The sequence below is a fragment of the Micropterus dolomieu genome, linkage group LG17 (genome assembly GCF_021292245.1).
Source record: "Micropterus dolomieu isolate WLL.071019.BEF.003 ecotype Adirondacks linkage group LG17, ASM2129224v1, whole genome shotgun sequence".
NCBI classification, from domain to species: Eukaryota; Metazoa; Chordata; class Actinopteri; order Centrarchiformes; family Centrarchidae; genus Micropterus; species Micropterus dolomieu.
The window spans coordinates 5,802,877-5,820,074 of record NC_060166.1 but is presented as its reverse complement, the minus strand read 5'-3'; the positions used below and the strand labels follow the sequence as shown (position 1 = coordinate 5,820,074).

Genomic DNA, 17,198 nt, shown 5'->3' with positions numbered 1-17,198 from the left:
CATGAATTGAAATAAGTGGTCCAAACCATGAAAAATAATCCCAGACAGTAAGTACCCATGAGTAGCGTTGGCTGTATAGTGTATCTTAAACAGGTTATAATGAACAGGTATCGAATGAACTGATCACTAATGATCCTCTAATAAAGGATGGAGACGGGTTGTGATACAAAATATATTTAATATTTAGTACCATCAGCTGTTCTTGTATGACTGGGCATGTTTCATTCCACTGGGATGGGAATAAATTCTAGTTTTGGGATGAACACAAGAGTGAAATGCATGGGGAGTTTGTGATCAATGATATACCTTTTAATGTTTTGCAGCTAACAGTGAAGCAGCAACAGGACAACAGTGAAACATCCCCTCATCACATTTGGTGTCAATCCTTTGAACACGTATGAGAGAAACTTGGCTGTCAGAGAGATCACAGCTTTTATCTTTAACTTTGACCATTTTTCCCAGCATGCCCATGCCCTTCGACCCTCCAGCAATGACACTATGACAATCCCTTTCAGAAATCAGTAGATCACAATGACTACCAGTAGGTACTGTCAAATCAAACCTTGTCTGTAGGTCAACTGGTTTCTTAGGGGCAGAGTTACAAGAAAACATCCTAAAACACTCCAACACCGTTTTTTAAAAGAAGCACATTTCTGGCTCCATTTATGATTTTTTTTTCTTTTGGCCAAACAGACAATTTGACATCACAGCCAGTGCTGGAGCTGAAGTTTGGACAGGAAACGCTTCATGTCAAAATCAGTGAAAAAGAGCCTTATCTAGAATTTTCACAGGTGGTACAGAGAAAAATCAATTGCAGAAAACACAGAAATTGCTTGCCAGTGCCTCCAAAACAGTAGCCCTAATAGACCAGAATGCAATTCAACAGGACAAGTGACCTTCACTTAAAAGCAGTCAGTATAACTGGAGGGAAGAACAAAATAAATCCTGGGATGAATTAAATCATATCCAACAGTGTAGGATTTTTCCATTCAATATTTGCGATTATTCACTCTGTAGGACAAGAGGATATGTATTTACAAGCCTCTACTGTAACATACTGTTTTCTGCAAATGATCCAAATCTAGTCGTTTGTCTTTCTATAGAACTGCTTGGAAATAGCGACCGTAGGTAACATTCATTTCCACGTCTGTCCTGGGAGAATGTTCTGTCTCCCAGAAAGAGGGGGCACCTGTTCAAGTCGAAGCACCAAGAGCGCAGCTGAGCGTCCTTTTAAGGGGGCTAAGGCTGGACCTCCTCAGCTAGAGCCACTCACATCACTGCTAGAGAGGGAGGCGTCCGACAGCACTGAAGCAACAGCAAGGCAAAGCTCATTTTCTTCATTCACAAAAAAAAAGGAAAAGAAAAAAATATATAAAGGCATCGCATTTTCAGTTACGTTACAGATATCAGAATTTGTTTTAAAGCAGGACTCTTTCACATTTTTCATCAGTGAGATTTCAGCGCAAACTCTCATCAGTTATTTCACTACAAAGATACAAATGTCTTGCTTGTCTCAATTCATCCATGACCACACAGCTCCAACTCTCATTTAAAGGGTCAGTTCACCCAGACTATGAGAAAAACTACTTCTCACTTACCTCTCATGGTATATAGCCATGCAGATAGTTTTGGTTTGATCTACCCAGGTTCAGAGATAACTATCTCTAACATTTCAGCTTCCACCCCGATATAATTCTAGTGAATGGAATTTCTTCTCCAATACTGAAAAATTACATAAAAGGAAACAACAATAATTCCTTCTGTGCCCCCATTTCTCCCGTTTTCCAAGGGACTACTTTTTTCAATTCCAATGGCACCGTCTGCAAGGCTAGATACCACCAAATAAAAGGTTGTAAGGTACAGTCAGGTAAATCCACCTGGCTGGTAAACTGGCCGGTATTAGTTTGTTGCAGATATATCTGTATATATATACACACAATGTGTATACAACGCCTAATAAATCACAAGGTCAGCAGAGAAATGCCAAAGATAATTTCGAGATAATTCAGACAGCATTGCAATCACAGTTTGTCCACCAGAGAGCACATTTTTACACTTCAAAGTAACTGTAAGTATGTATCTTGGTCCCACTGTTAGGTTTGGACATGTGTGTTTATGTAAAAAGATGAATAGCTGCACTAGAGGTAATTGAGATAAATCGTTTTTTTGACCTATTCCCTTAAAAGTGCTGCATGTGACTGGAAAAAGAAAGGAAAGATTTGGCATTAGGGCATTGCCACTGAGTTGCAACAATGTGACCATCAGAGCGTTAACATTTTAAAAACATGTCACTGGTTCAGGGTGCTTCATTGTGAATAAAGACAAGAACCTTTGGAAGCAAGATAGTTCAACTCTATAGTGAAACAACTGATGGGATATTGTAAAAAAACAAAATAAAACAATCTGGAACTTTGCTTTAATGGGTATCTGACAGGAAGGAGTGGAGAGGAAAGGCCAGATGCACAGGTAAACAGGCTGGCAACACATGCATTCACACTCTCACAAATAAACATTGGTCCCCACTGTAGTGCCCTTAAGGGTATAATTGTTCATTTAGCACTTAAATGTATGGGTCCGTCTACAGACAGATAACTGCAAGCTGGTGTAAGGCTGGTAATCATCAGCAGAGCACTTGGGCACCCAGAGTTTTATCTCTGCGTGCTGACTGACACACACACTAACACACACACACACACACAAACATGTGAAGCCACACCTTAAGATAAACAAATAAAGGGAGGCTAATAAGCCTCTGTCCATGTAGCATCTTCCTCTTTTCACTCCTATCCATGTCCCTTCTTCTGAAGTAATAGCGTGAGCAGTTTCCTTCAAAGTCATGGCCACTCAGTAAGAAAAGCATAAACAAAGGGCTACATAAACATACACTTTTGCATATAAATTATTGGCATTTTAATCAATCTAAGTCAGTACTAAGCTGGAAAACAAGATAAAATAAACTGAAAACAAGGCCTGCGAAGCCTTTTATGTGTGTAACAATATACCCACTGGTTCAACACATTCCACTGTTTGTAATCTCTCTCCACCAAGTACTTCAAAACAGGAGGTTTCTTAGGGTCCACTTTCATTTCTTTGCAAAGACAAAAACAAAACAAAAAGAAGAAGCCTTCAACTGAAACTTAAGTGTACAATCTGCTGTATAATTTTACTGTACAAGTGTCAAAAATATCTGACAATTTGCCATCTCTGATCCGCCAAGTGATGACGTTGATGGATGTGTTTTAAAGACGTATTTCACAGATGTGTGTGGGGTCCAGATACTGTCATGTACATAGCCCTGGAGAACATGGTTTTCATCTGTGATGAGTCTCATGGGATTCAGAGCTACACTGGTTCAAATACAAAAGCAAAAATGTTCTCCGATTCCAAACTGAAAAGAAAAAGGCGAGTGAGACAAGAGGAGAGGTCATTTGTCATCCTTACAGGACGTTTGAGTTTTTTATTTTTCACCCCGCCACCCCTCCTCTCAGTCGTGTGTCCTCTTTCTCTTGGAGAAATGCAGTCTTCTCTGTGGGGTGAAGCTGCATCCGGTCTGGAGTTGCATCTTGGTGGATTGTGTGGGTGTCGATGAGGTTTGATAACGGTGTCTTCTCTATTTTTTTTATTCCACAACTAAATGTGTGTGTATGTCTGTGTGTGTACTGGCAGCTGCAGTGACTATAAAGCCACTGACCTGCCGTGATGCTTGAATTTTCTGTGTATTACTAATTAACTGTGTGCAACTGAAGCATCACATTTGGGCTCATTATGCGTCCATACCAGGCTAAAGCCCACTTGTCTTTTTTCCCCCCCGCTCTTCCCTCATAAAATCAGCCAAGACAGGGGCGGGTGGGGCCCAGGCTCTGAGCCAATAGGAAAGCTTGTACCACCTCCTGGGTCTGCTGGGGAGTAGTGTTGACGTCCTCCAGGGCATCTGCCACGGCAAACTGCCGGTCCCTCAGCCTGTTCCAGTTGGACAGTACGTTGTGGTATTCAAACACCTTCTCGTAGTTTCCCAGTGAGTTGTAGAGTTTGATCAAGCCTCTGTAGTCGTACTCCAGTCCGCTGTAACCCTCTCCAAACAGCTTTTTACCTGTGAGGCCACCGAGAAAAAACAAAAAACAAAAATTAAAAATCACAAACCGTGTTTGTTATCATTCTAAATTTGTCAATTGTGTGAAAACAAGTTGTCAGCTATTCTGATAATCGATTAATTGCTTAATTGAGTTTTTAAGCAAAAATTTATTCAGTGGAAAATTCAGGCAAACATTTCACTGTTTGTTTCAGCATGTGAGAATATACTGCTTTTCCTCATCTTACATATAGTACATTGATGTAGACTTTGGGTTTTAAACATCAACTTGAACTCTAGAAAACAGTTGTGTACATTGTGCTGAATAAATAATGAAAATAATGGCTCAATGCGCCCCTAAATCACTCCATTTTAATCACAAGATAATTAGGTTGCAAATGGCTTATCTAATGCCCCACCATGACATATTAAGCCTTGGACCGACAGTAAGCATTACAGGCTGGTGTCAACAAGAGAGACCAAATCAGTCCGACTCTTCTGCCAGCTTTTGCTCAGAAATCAGTTAATTTTCGGGGCAGCACCCCTGGGTGCAGATGAGAAGAACACTTTTTTTTCTGGAATCCCTGAGACACAGGAGTGACCACAGTCCTGTTTTACAAAGGCGATCAGAAGGCCATGCCGCTATTGATGGGTTTAACCTAGACATTCTTGTATCTAGAAGCAGGCATAAATCACCATGGTGATTGGTTATGCTGAATGGCTAACCTGCTGTGAAGAACATTTACAATGAAGTGAGTAAAGTAAGTTACTTAAAGTAATTTTTTTAGAGATGCACCGATTGTAATTATCTTGGCTGATTCTAATTGTTTAAAGGCTGACCTGCCAATTCTGATTTTGGCTGATTCTGTTTTCTGGAACTATAACTGACAGCATACACACACGTTTTTAAACTTTTCTTTAACCCCAATTAGTAGCAGCAAACACAAATTAAGTCTGTGTACAGTGATTACAAATGACGTCTTCACGGGGAAGAACCTCCACACAGACGACTTGTTTTAGCACGTTTGTGTGTGTGCGTCTCAGTAGTCGGTTACTGTCTGTGCCACTGTGCACATGACTTAACCATAGTGCGATGCAGCACGTGTGTAAATCTGACCGGCACATGATCTGATATGTGAGACTGATGGGCCCCGCTGAAAACTGGCCAATCGGTGAATCTCTAGTTTTTTTTACTTTGTTAAAACCAGAAAGATATAAAGTGACATCAAGTTTGAGTGACCCATCTATCACATCCCACTGTCTGACCGATAGCGATGGAGCGCAGGTAGAGCCGCTCTGCATCTTCATACTGGTTCATGTCGTAGTTGTAGAGGGAAGCCAGGTGACCCACAGACAGAGCCACTTCGTAGTCTTCGTGGCCCAGAAGCTGCTCCTTGATCTGGATGGCTTTGATGTGCATCTCCTCTGCCTCCTGGTTACATGGACACCCATAAAATCAGACACAAACACATACACAATTAAAGATGCAATGCCAAAATATTAAGACAATGCAAGAAAAGGATTTTTTTCCTAGTGCTTTTGCAGCTTCCTATTGAGAATCTTATACATAATTAAAAAAATTGGCCTACACAGGCTCTCAGCTCTGATTCTTGAATTTCCCCCAGAATTACAGCTGATGAAACACAGAGTTGGCGACTGCAGTTGATAGCCTCGAAAACCCAGGCGTTTTCTAACATTAATTTAGCTTTTCTTATTAGCTAGGCTCCTTACATGCTCACTAATAACTTTTTTAAGCTGGGTCTCTGACATTGAAAGCGTTCTGTTGGATTTGTGCAGCTGTGTTCATGAGGGAGAGGGAGCGAAAGAGAGAGGGACGAGCGAGAGGATGTGCTGCGCTACGGCGCTCTGCAATCAAATATGACAAAAAACGAAAATAAATCTGTGGCAAATCTGTAGCATTGATATTGTGGCAGGCCGCCACAAATAAATGAAGATATGGGAAACACTGGGCTATCTTGTAGAAGACTGGTGTGTCATTTTACATTTAGTTTGTTAAGTTTTATTTGTACATATTGTTCAACTTGATGTATGAGTTTTGAAAATGTGGCAGTATGGCATGATATGTTGTGGAATTTTGATTGAGGTTTTTTACATTATACATGAGATTATCATTATTTAACTTTATATGGCAAGACACAACTGGCAAAAGCTAATTAATACTTCCATTATATCCAGTCAGAATAATAAAACTATCAGATGAGTTGGTGCATCATCCGTGTGTGCACACACATATACACCCACACACAGACATTTCCATCACCTTGAACTTCCTCATGGACTGGTAGAGTCGTCCTAGGTTGCCATAGTGTTTGGCTGTCTGGACGTTGAACTCTCCGAAGGCCTTCTTGGCCAGCTGCAATGAGGAAAGATGAAGGTCATGCGCCTCCTGCAGAAGGCGCTCTTCTGTCTCCTTATTGTGGCAGTCGATAGCTATTTCCTCCAGAATCAAAGCTGAGGGAAATAAAGGACGATGAAGCACATGTTAAGATGCCTGCCTATCATTTTTGTGACATGTGAAAATCACCAGTCTCTGAAATATAAACATCATTTCACTTTTAACTTCTTAACCCCTAAAGAGGAAACATTCTGTAGCTACTGACTGATACTACAACAAACATGTGGACTTTTACTCAATAGGCGAAAAGGTTTTTCATATTAAGAGACCTTTTTTGTTGTTAAAGTAAACTTGAGGAATGTGAAAATACTGCCCCCAGGAAACAAAAGCATTAATATTAAATGCAAACATGTTTCAGTTTAGATGCCATTTACCAGACATGCATATTTGGCCTCCCCAGAGCTCATTTATTGTTGACTATGCATCTTCTAAACTTCCTTTGGGCTAATGTTTCTTTTGATTTGGGCACCTTGGAGAAACTGTAAAGACCTGAATCTGTACAGATAAAAATATCTAAGATAATACACAATATAAGGCACAAGGATAATGGAATTTAGCTACATCCCATTATCCTTGTTTTAAGAGTGCCAGTCTGATATTCCCCACTGTACTCTCCACACAGTGGGCAGAAGCCCAATATCTCAAGGAAACATGCCTTACCTTTGACTCTCTTGGAGGAGGCCAGCAGCAGATGGTCCTCAGGCAGAATGTGAGTGATGATGTCTATTGCACGTTCTGCATGGAATCTGAGAGACAAACACATCAGCTGACCCAAACATATCATGCAACTCAGACTTGGCTGCAAACTGTAAACACTTCCAAGAAAGTCACGTGTTTCCCTTGAAGAAAGTTGTTTTGAAGCTCTGATCAGGGTTAGAGAGGTCAGAGCATTACCCAATTTTGAATCAGGCTCCTTTGTATAGAGGAAGAAGTGTCAGGGGAAACATTTTCCACTCAACTCCCTGTCACCTTGCCATCACAACACTGTGTCTAAAATGATCAGTGCTTTTTAATGTATGTTAAGGGCACACAAAGCATGCAGCACATAAACATACCAGTACAGTAGAAAAAAGACCATCACAGTATAAGCTGTGACCATATGTCTAGTGTAATTAGCTGGCTGGTCTAGGAATAGTCCTGAGTAAAAGGACTCAGTCCAGAGTGTACTCACAGTGCGTTGTCAAATTTCCCCGAGCTGTACTGGTGCACGTATGAGGAGTAGGCCAAGTCTTCATGGGCTGTGGCAACGTGGATGTTCTTCCCCCCGAACACAGACTGTCGGATATCCAGCGCTGTCTGGAATTTGTATAGAAAGAAAGGATTTTAAATAAATATAAATAAAATGCCACGTTTTTTTAATGGAAATGAGGACATGAAAACATGTACACATCGTTGCCAATCACTCTACTTACCTGGTAAATAGCAACTGATTGGCATATGTTGTCTACATTTAATAAGTAAAATCCGTAATCTAGCAGTGTGTCGGAGTACTTGGGATGCTTGTGTCCAAAATGTTCTCTGTGAAACACAATACACTAAATCAGAATCCATGATAACAAAAAGGAGAAAGAATCATGTTGAGTCCATATAAGACACAGCAGGTTACCTTGCTAGAAACACTGCATGTTTGATCAGCTGCTCTGCTTTTCTGAACTCTCTCTTCACCACGCAGGCCTGCAGTGGAAAGACAAGTCAAAATTTACAGTCAGGTCTGCTGCTATGTAGATACATTCTGCAAAGACAGTGTACCCATAATAACAACTCAAAAAATGTAATACAGAACATAGCTGACCTTGGAGGCTTGCCGGAGGACATCAACCACTACTTTGACAGGCAGCCCTGGAGTAATTTCCTTCATAGCCTCTATACACCACCTGTATGCCTGGAAAATGCAGCAAACAGACCTGGGTTTCCAAACTTGTCTGTCGGTTAAACTTGTTGTTTTGTCTGTATATTTTTATTCAACAACTAAAAGCACTTGTCTTTATTGTCTATAATTTACAAGAGAGATGTGATCGAATTTCTCAGTCACTGGGGGTCAGACACACATACCTCATCATAGTGGCTTTTGGCGAAGAGCAAGGCACAAAGCTCGCCGTATAGCGCTGCCTTGTTGGCCTGGTGGCCATGTTTGGCTAGTTTGTCCATGTAAGACTGAGCAAGCTTGAAGGTCTCCTCCCCCAGGTGGTACTTACAGTTGCCGTTACGGACATGAAGCAGCCTGTAGAGACAAGAGAGCATAACTTAACAATCTCAAGTGTGTCTTATCTAATTGATTTTCAGACATAAAAACAGACCAAACACTTTTGAGGAGGCTTTCTGATTAAGTCATTATTGTCATATTATAATACATACTGTGCTATAAAAACCAAGGTAGCAAAGCAACAGTGACACAAACTGTGGTTTTGTTTTTACCAATCACTATGGATTCCAAAGACCAACTTGGTGAACTCCTCTTCTGTAAGGCTGCTACTAAAACCTTTTCATTGATTAACCTATATTTTCCTGATTTTTTTATAGTGATGGGCATTTCTGTTGGATAGTTGACCAAAAAAAAGTTGATTATCAAAATAGGCATCACAGTTTAATTAATTTTCTGTCAATGTTAAATGACTAGTTCTTTTGGCACTTATCAATAGTACTAGAATCTGCAGAGAGGCAAAGTGAAGCTGGCCCTCTGATTACAATGTGTCCTTTCGCGTAAAACTATATCTTGGTGGGAGGCAAATTAGGAAAATTATCTGCAGTGTGACAATTTATTCACCTCAATTAGAGAAATGTGCTGATATCCACTGGGCTGCAGAAACGAAAAGGTGCAATAAAGACAGAACTAGAACAGATGCCCTCCTATATGAGCTGTTTGATGCCACCATTTTGAATCTGAGCATGGCTAACCTGGTAAAAACTTTCCATTAACCGCAGCCTTAAAAATGAAGAAAGCTTTGCGTTTCATCTCTGGATCACAGTAGTTCTGACCTAAGCAAACTACAACTCTGATCAAACTTGTAAATGGAAAATTGAAATATCGCTGATCGCCAAACAGAAGAGTCGATCAGACAAGCCTCAACACCAAAAACATCCAAAACGCAAGTTGTGCTTTTTGGCTGACTTTATAAAACTGCTGATGAAGAAAGTCACCAGAGCAAACATTCAGAAAGAGAGACAGGTGTAAGTGTGTATGTCAGAACTGAAGGGGAAAGCAAGGTGAGCAAATTAAAGTAGTTTGTGAGTAAATACTAAAATAAAGGTGGAGAGTTAAGCAGAATTAAATGATGAAATAAGAAATAACCTACAAGAAATAGAAATATCCTGTTTACTTAAGTAATTATCTAACTGCGTATTACTCAAGTGATGAAATAAATCCATGTCATGACCGTTTTAAGTTTTAAGTTTTAAGTCAAGTACTTCATTAAAATACTGATTCTGCAGTTGAGGGAAAGGGCTGACATACAGTGATTACATCACCCTGTGTCCCAACAATCCTTCTGAATAAAGGAAGAAAGATTTAAAATATTTAGAATAATGGATAAATTTAGTTGTTAAATTAACTGAAATAATAATCGTTACATTAATCAATTAAAAAATAATTGTGAAGTGCAGCCCTACAATGTTATTAAGAATAGTTAAAACAATAATTAAATAAAGCTTCAAATAGACCCCGTGATCAGTATCATTAGTTGCTGCTTCCAGTGATCGATGATTTGCCCCAAGAATCCCGATATGAGCACCCTTAATTGATAGTAGTCATTTCTACAGGTGAAGCTGAACCACCTGTGAGATGCATTCGATGTGTAGCAGTGTGTGATTTGGAAAGGAATTCTTGGTAAATATTAGGGGAGTGGAAAATAATTGACTCTTAGATACATCGCGATGCGGACTTGGATTCTAAATCGACTCACAAATGTCAGTAATCAATTATCTAGAGGTTAATTGATAACGTAATGTTGACGAAAAGAATGGTGGAACTTGGAAATGCGGGAAGTGCAGCTCTGGACTGTCTGCGGTGTGCACAAAACAGAGACGTGTCCTCCCTGTTCGGCACAGACATGCAGCTGTTGAATAACTGCCGCTACTGCTAATACTAATGACTTTCACCCGCACACTGTGCAGCACGGTAACGCTTAGCTAGCATCCTCTCCTCATTCGTCAAAGGACAGCTACGTGTCAGGCAGCAGTAGGTGACAGTGAAAGCGAGCAGAGCAGAGGGAAACATGAGCGCTAGGTTTCAGTCTGGCAGTAAATGTACAGTGTAGGTCACAGTGTGTGCCTTAATTAAAGTGTCTTGTTTTCCAACTGCTGGAAAAGTTAAGGCAGTTAGCGGTAGCTAACACCTCTTCTGACTGCGGTCTGGAACCTGAGCAGGACGTTTTTGGCTGCTAGTTCAAGTTCATTTGTTGTCATTCATCCACATATTGAGTACACAAAGGAACGAAAAGCTGTTTCTCAAGGCCCATGGTGCTCAATACAAGCTTACAATAATCAACTTACAGGACAAGAAACAAATAGGTAATTACACTGGACATAAAAAGGAACAGGTATATTTAGGCAGCATGAACGTGGATTGGCTGGAGCATTGTAAAGTGTGTAGTTTAACCCCTATCTGACTCTACTAATAACAGCAGCATCAGAAATGACAATAGCAGCAACAGAGGTCAGTAATAATGCTGCAACAATGTAATCATTTTATGTAACGTTAGCTACATTTTTATGAAGTAGCTGGATTTCATTACTACCTACGTAGTTGGATTGTTACAAATACTTTGTTTTACAATTGCATCATAGCCTCATAATCGTAATGAGGTGCCTAGAAATTCCCACCCCTGGAGGTGACGTATCGTGATATCGACAGGATAATCGTAATCGAATCAAATCTTGGGACCAGTGAAGATGCACATCTCTAGTAAATATAACCATATACAGAACATCCACAGTTTTCAACACTGACCTGACACAACATTCTACAGCCCGGAAGCAGTGGAGGACCTCACTGTGAAGTGTGCAAAGCTGCAGGCACGACAGAAACACTTTCTCTGCATCTCCATACCATCCCGCATCAGACAAGAAGCCACCTAGAATCAAAAGACATCAGATTACTCGAGCTAAAAGATGTGCCTTTGGTTCATCTTTGAAAGACAGCATTCACATAAAAAAAACAAACAGCTGTGGAGCTGAGTTCCGGCATGTTTACCACAAAGTTAATGGTTATATAACATACTGGCTGACCATTTTACATGTAATGTCTTAGGTTAGATAATGCCACCACCATCTATGAGCCCGTGATATTGATTTAACCTCAGTTATTGTTTCATGTCAATGAAAATGTGTCACAAGTCGTCGTACTTCACAGTGTGTCCACAGTAGTAATAAATGTGGTATAATTAGATTACATTAGATACATTTTAAATAACTAAAATGATTATAGACTGCTGGCAATGAACCAAACTATCACTGATCCCTGATGTATTTTATCAGCTAAAGCTATGATAACATCAGTGGGAGGAATTATTAGTCTCAACTTATTCACTCATTGTTTATCTTTTCCTTTTATGTCCAGACTATCTCAGAGTGTCTGTGTGAAACCATCCGTCCCCTACCCCACCATTTACCCAGCACAAAGCCGAACTGGATGGCCTTCTCTTTGACATGGGCGTCGGACTCTGCGATGTAGGAGCAGCGGCGGCTAAAGGAGTTTGCCAGAACGGAGGCCACTTTTACACCGTGGTCCATTAGGGCCTGAAAGCAGTGGTGCAGGAGGTGTCTGCAGTGGGGAGGACACAGGAATGGACCATGTAAGAGGAAGGCATAAGTATTGGGTGATGATTAATATAATTGTTACATTTAAGCCTTTATTAAAAAAGACACAATGAATGCAGTTTTCAGCACATACAGCCTAAATTGCTCTGATAACCATCTGCTTAAGGGACCAAAGTCTCCAGAACCATTTGTAAAACAGTTGAAGGGTCAACATGGATGGTGTGAGGTTTCAGGCAAAGCTTAAACCCAATATGTTCTTACCTTTTATCTGAAGCCCGCAGTACTTTAGCAAACACCTCCAGCTCACAGAACTCTCCTCCCAGCTGGCAGAGGCGGCCCTGCTGGTAAAGCTGAGAGACACAGAGATGGAGGGATAAGTGAGCATGGAGACTCGCTGACAACAACACAGATTGTCAGCTCTTCCATTAGGAGCAAAATGTTGCATCTAAAGGTGATAACTGGTCTGACTACTAATGTGCAGGTGGGAACAGAACGTCTTAGCAGAAGGGTACAGAAAGGCCCATCTGTGACTACAAAGGTAGCGCTTCTGTCCTATTTTTAATCGTAGGCTCTATTATGGGTATGACAGTGATGCTTTAAAAATACTGTCTGCTGTACAGGAGCTGAAACTAAAAACATTTGCTGATGTCTAGTCTGTCATCAAAATGCACTGAGCTGGAAGTTGTTATATTCAGTGGTTCTCCATGGTGGGGGTCTATGAGGGATAGAAGACTTTTCATCCAACACTAACAGGCTGATGATGTGTTCAATACTTTGGTTTATGACCAAATGCATGTAAAACTAATGACATTCCCACCAGTCACCACATGTCGTTTTCTGTGTTCAATGCAAATTAGCAAACGTTAGCATGCTAACACGCTAAACTAAGATGATGCTCATGGGAAACATTAGCAGGTTAGAATTGTCAATGTGAGCAAGTTAGCACGCTGGTATTAGCGTTGAGCTTGAAGCACCACAGTCTCTGCTAACCATTGGTAACCTGCAGAGGCCTAAAGAAAGACATGTTACTATCGTGATACATGGTTATTATGCTTAAAGGGAAACAGAAATAAACTCTCAAGACTCTTATTCGGTGTTATTAAATTTAGAGTTGATAGCCATTTCAGAAATAATTTAATATTTATGTTTACTTTATTAATAACATTAATTAAAACAAATTCCTTTCTTCATATCACAGCCCCTGACTAAACCCATGTAGTTGCAGACGCTCTCATGTTAGATGTTAGCATATACAAACAGAAACGTTAAGTTGATGTGTTCGCTTGCAGTGCATCTCTAGCCGGTCTGTCTCGCTAACCTAGCTAGGATGCTCGTCTCTTGGTCTATCTGCATCTTGCTTGATAGCCACTTCAAGCACTGTGTTCTCTGACTTTGTGCCTGACACAAGGGGGAGTGAAATACTATTTATTATGTTTGATAAACGCCAACGGTGTAAACTGCAGCTTGAAAAATTGAATTACACGTGTGTGAACATGTTTTCATATGCAACACCAAATGAAACTCCAACAGTAACCTCTGTGGGAACCAGTCAGGGCAATACATGGGCATGATGGCACACCTAATATTTTAAAACAAGACAGGTTATCTAGTCTCATAGTCATTGTTAGTTACTCTGGACTAATGCAAGATGTAAAGCGATGGACTAAAGGTGACTATAGAAGAATTACTGAATTTGATTGACTGGACTAATTACCAGGCAGCAGAGCCAAAAGCTCAGTGTTGTACAATTTCCTACATTTTATATTTTCTACAATTTCTTATTTGTTAATTTTAATAATCACTTTCAAGATTCTATAGAAAATATTCTATTCAATTAATATTGTTTGTTTAGACCTCATTCTGTTCTGTAGAGGTGTACTTATTCTTAGACTGACAGATTGAGCAAACTGTTTTAGAGGAGGGAGGATTGAAGTGTGAGCACGGAGGTGTCAGGTGTGACTGTGTGGCAATATGAAATGGTTTGGCTCGTGGGTAAGGTAGGAGGGCCTCTCAGCAGAATAAGGGTCCCAGGAAGTTGCATGTTCATTTAAGCGGTACTCTTAAACTTTGTGCTGCTGCTCCTCCTAAGATTTTCAGTTGGAAACCCAGAGCTACTAGTGGAAAACGTTTATCTGGAGCCCTGTATACTGTTTGTAGGATGATTCAAATCAGATTTTCTGTGACAATCATTGTAAATGACTCGCCACGTTATCAAAACTGGTTTTATGATCCTCCTCTGAATCCAAATCAGAGGTGAATGTGTGGACATGTCTCATGACAGTTGAAAAACTAATGAGCCTTAATAACTGGAAACACCTGTTTAATAACATCAGGTGCACGTGATTTATGGTACTCCGTACTATCCATCTGACAGAGTATCATGACAAATGCAGCCAGCTAGCATCATATTAATGCACCGCCTTAAAAATATTACAAAGTGGTTTTTGAAATAATGACTTTTCCAAAGGCCAGTTTTGACAGGCCCAGTAGTAATGAATGTATATTTAGAACTTAGTTGGAAGAGTTTTATTCCAACATCCAGTCGTGGGAATGTAACGGTGTCTTGCAATGGGCATCTATACAATCTACATTCTTTTTAGAGAATTACTTAATGGCTTTTAAAGCATTCGTGCTCTACACTTTAAATTGTTGTTTATTTTCAGGAGATCATAATCAGTGCTTTGACTGGGCCTGTAAACACTGATATGGCATAAAAGGACTTTGGATTTTTATATTCACGGAAATCTCTCTCTTTCCTTTCACCTTTGTAAATAAGCGTTGAGAGGAGGCAGAATGTAATGCTGCCCTCCAGCTGCCTGAAGGTATGATACATGGGGCAACTTTTTGAGCAATGCTGCTGGGCAGTCTTGCTGGTGGCAAATCCGACTATGTTTTGAACGGATAGTGGAGGGGCGGGGTGGGGTGGGTGGCGGGGTGGTGGGGGAAGGGGATTATGATAGCAATTTTTACTCATTACCATTGTTGGCAACATTGCCCAGCACCATTGCTCTAAAAGTTGCTCCACGTATCATCAGCTTGATAGGTGCAATATTTGATTCAGTCAACTGTTGGAAAAGATATATTTTTGTTTTTGCTGTTGCCACCATAATCTATTGTTGGTGAATAGTACCATTACACTACAGTACCAATGGGGCACAAATATAGTTTTGATGTTACCACCTGGTTTGCTGCAAGTTGTCCCACAGTGGATCACATCTACGGCATATGACAGACTATACCTTACAATGACTGACTTTATGACAACAAACTTAGAATGTAAAGTTACATTACTACAACCTACAGACTCAAAGGATCACAATAACTTAAAAGAACATGGGTTTTTACACATCAACATATATATTAACAATTTTAAATATTTTCCCACTTATTTTTTTAACTTAGCTGTTGAGAACAAAAATGGGATTACAAACATTAAATGTGTTTTGGTGTCTGGTTAAGGATGAATATCTATCCAACCCCAGCTTCCAGGGTACATCATAGATGAGCATTAATCCAGTGAGCAGATCCTAGTGTATATGACGGTATATAGGCAGGTATAGCTATCCTAAGGTTGAAGAAAAACAGGTGCCATATCGTAAAAGCAAGCTGTAATCATGACCTCAGTATTTCTAAAATTCTGGCTAAAGGTCTTGATTATGGTTCAAGAGCAGCGCGGTTTCCAATGTGACACTGGATGGCAGAGAACAAAACGAGTTGTTTTAAACGTTACAATGTTTCGATATATTACTGTTTTGTGATTTCTGTCTATGGCTAAATGACAACTGACTGCTCGAAGAAGTAAGTGTTGTGCTTGCCTGTATATAGGAAGGCTACGTTAAATAAAGTGAGTCAAAACACATTACTGACAACAACAAATAGACAAAACACTGTTACGTTAGTTTCCATGACAAACTCTGACACAATTTACACGGCGACTAATGTAACGTTAATTACCTAAAAGATAAATGTCGTGTATGGTTTCTAATTCAACAAACGTTCATTATACAGAGACCTATACATCCTAGGTTTCTTACTTTAGTAATATATAAGGCGGGGGTAACGTTAAGCTACCTGTGAGTTAGCTAAACCCGCAGTTATTTGTCTTCAACAGCTAACGCAACGTTATCGTGATTTAGCTAACGTTACTAGCAGCAATGTTAGAAGCAGATTACACAAACTCGTACAGTCTGGTGGATGTCAAGATATACCTAGGCCCCTTGGCTGGTAAATCTTACCTTATAATAGACATCGAACTGTATATTTTCTGGGAGCGAGCGTATGTCCCTTCTTGAACGGCTGTAGTTGTCCACCACAGCCGAGATAGCTGTGTTGTACAGTGTTTCTGGGATCCATTCGAGCTCCACCGCAGCCATATTGTTTTCCCTCTCCAAAAAAACCCCAGCAGCTACAGCCCTCCCCAACTCTCCCTACATTCGCTACCTCACTGCGATTAAAGCACTTCCTCCGGGAGTCCTCATATAACAGTCGCTTCAAACTGAGGCCACAAATAACTGTACTACCGCTAATTTAACGTTACAATTCTAAGACCGCTGTTTAATTTCTATTTTCGCCTTCATCTCCAATTATTCGTCGACCCTTCAGCAGTTCCGTAGCCCGTCCCGACGCACGCAGACACTCACTGGCGCTGACGCAGTGACGTAATTGTGCGGTCGATGCATAGACTGTACATGAAAAGGGTCGATGCATAGACTGTATATAAAAAGGGTCGATGCATAGACTGTACATGAAAAGGGTCGATGCATAGACTGTACATAAAAAGGGTCGATGCATAGACTGTATATAAAAAGGGTCGATGCATAGACTGTATATAAAAAGGGTCGATGCATAGACTGTACATGAAAAGGGTCGATGCATAGACTGTACATAAAAAGGGTCGATGCATAGACTGTACATAAAAAGGGTCGATGCATAGACTGTACATGAAAAGGGTCGATGCAT

The 17,198-nt window shown here is 40.3% G+C and overlaps 1 protein-coding gene across 1 annotated transcript; it reads right to left on the bottom strand.

The window, feature by feature from the left end:
• Positions 1-158: 158 nt before the first annotated feature.
• appbp2 (amyloid beta precursor protein (cytoplasmic tail) binding protein 2) lies at positions 159-16,872 on the bottom strand. Its single transcript, XM_046074418.1, has 13 exons — positions 16,475-16,872; positions 12,501-12,589; positions 12,092-12,243; positions 11,431-11,554; positions 8,538-8,706; positions 8,278-8,367; positions 8,092-8,159; positions 7,898-8,003; positions 7,657-7,781; positions 7,146-7,231; positions 6,351-6,541; positions 5,336-5,501; positions 159-4,090 (listed from the first exon to the last, which is right to left on the bottom strand). The coding sequence occupies exons 1-13, from the start codon at positions 16,610-16,612 to the stop codon at positions 3,828-3,830; spliced, it is 1,767 nt and encodes a 588-aa protein (XP_045930374.1). The 5' UTR covers positions 16,613-16,872; the 3' UTR covers positions 159-3,827.
• Positions 16,873-17,198: the final 326 nt, after the last annotated feature.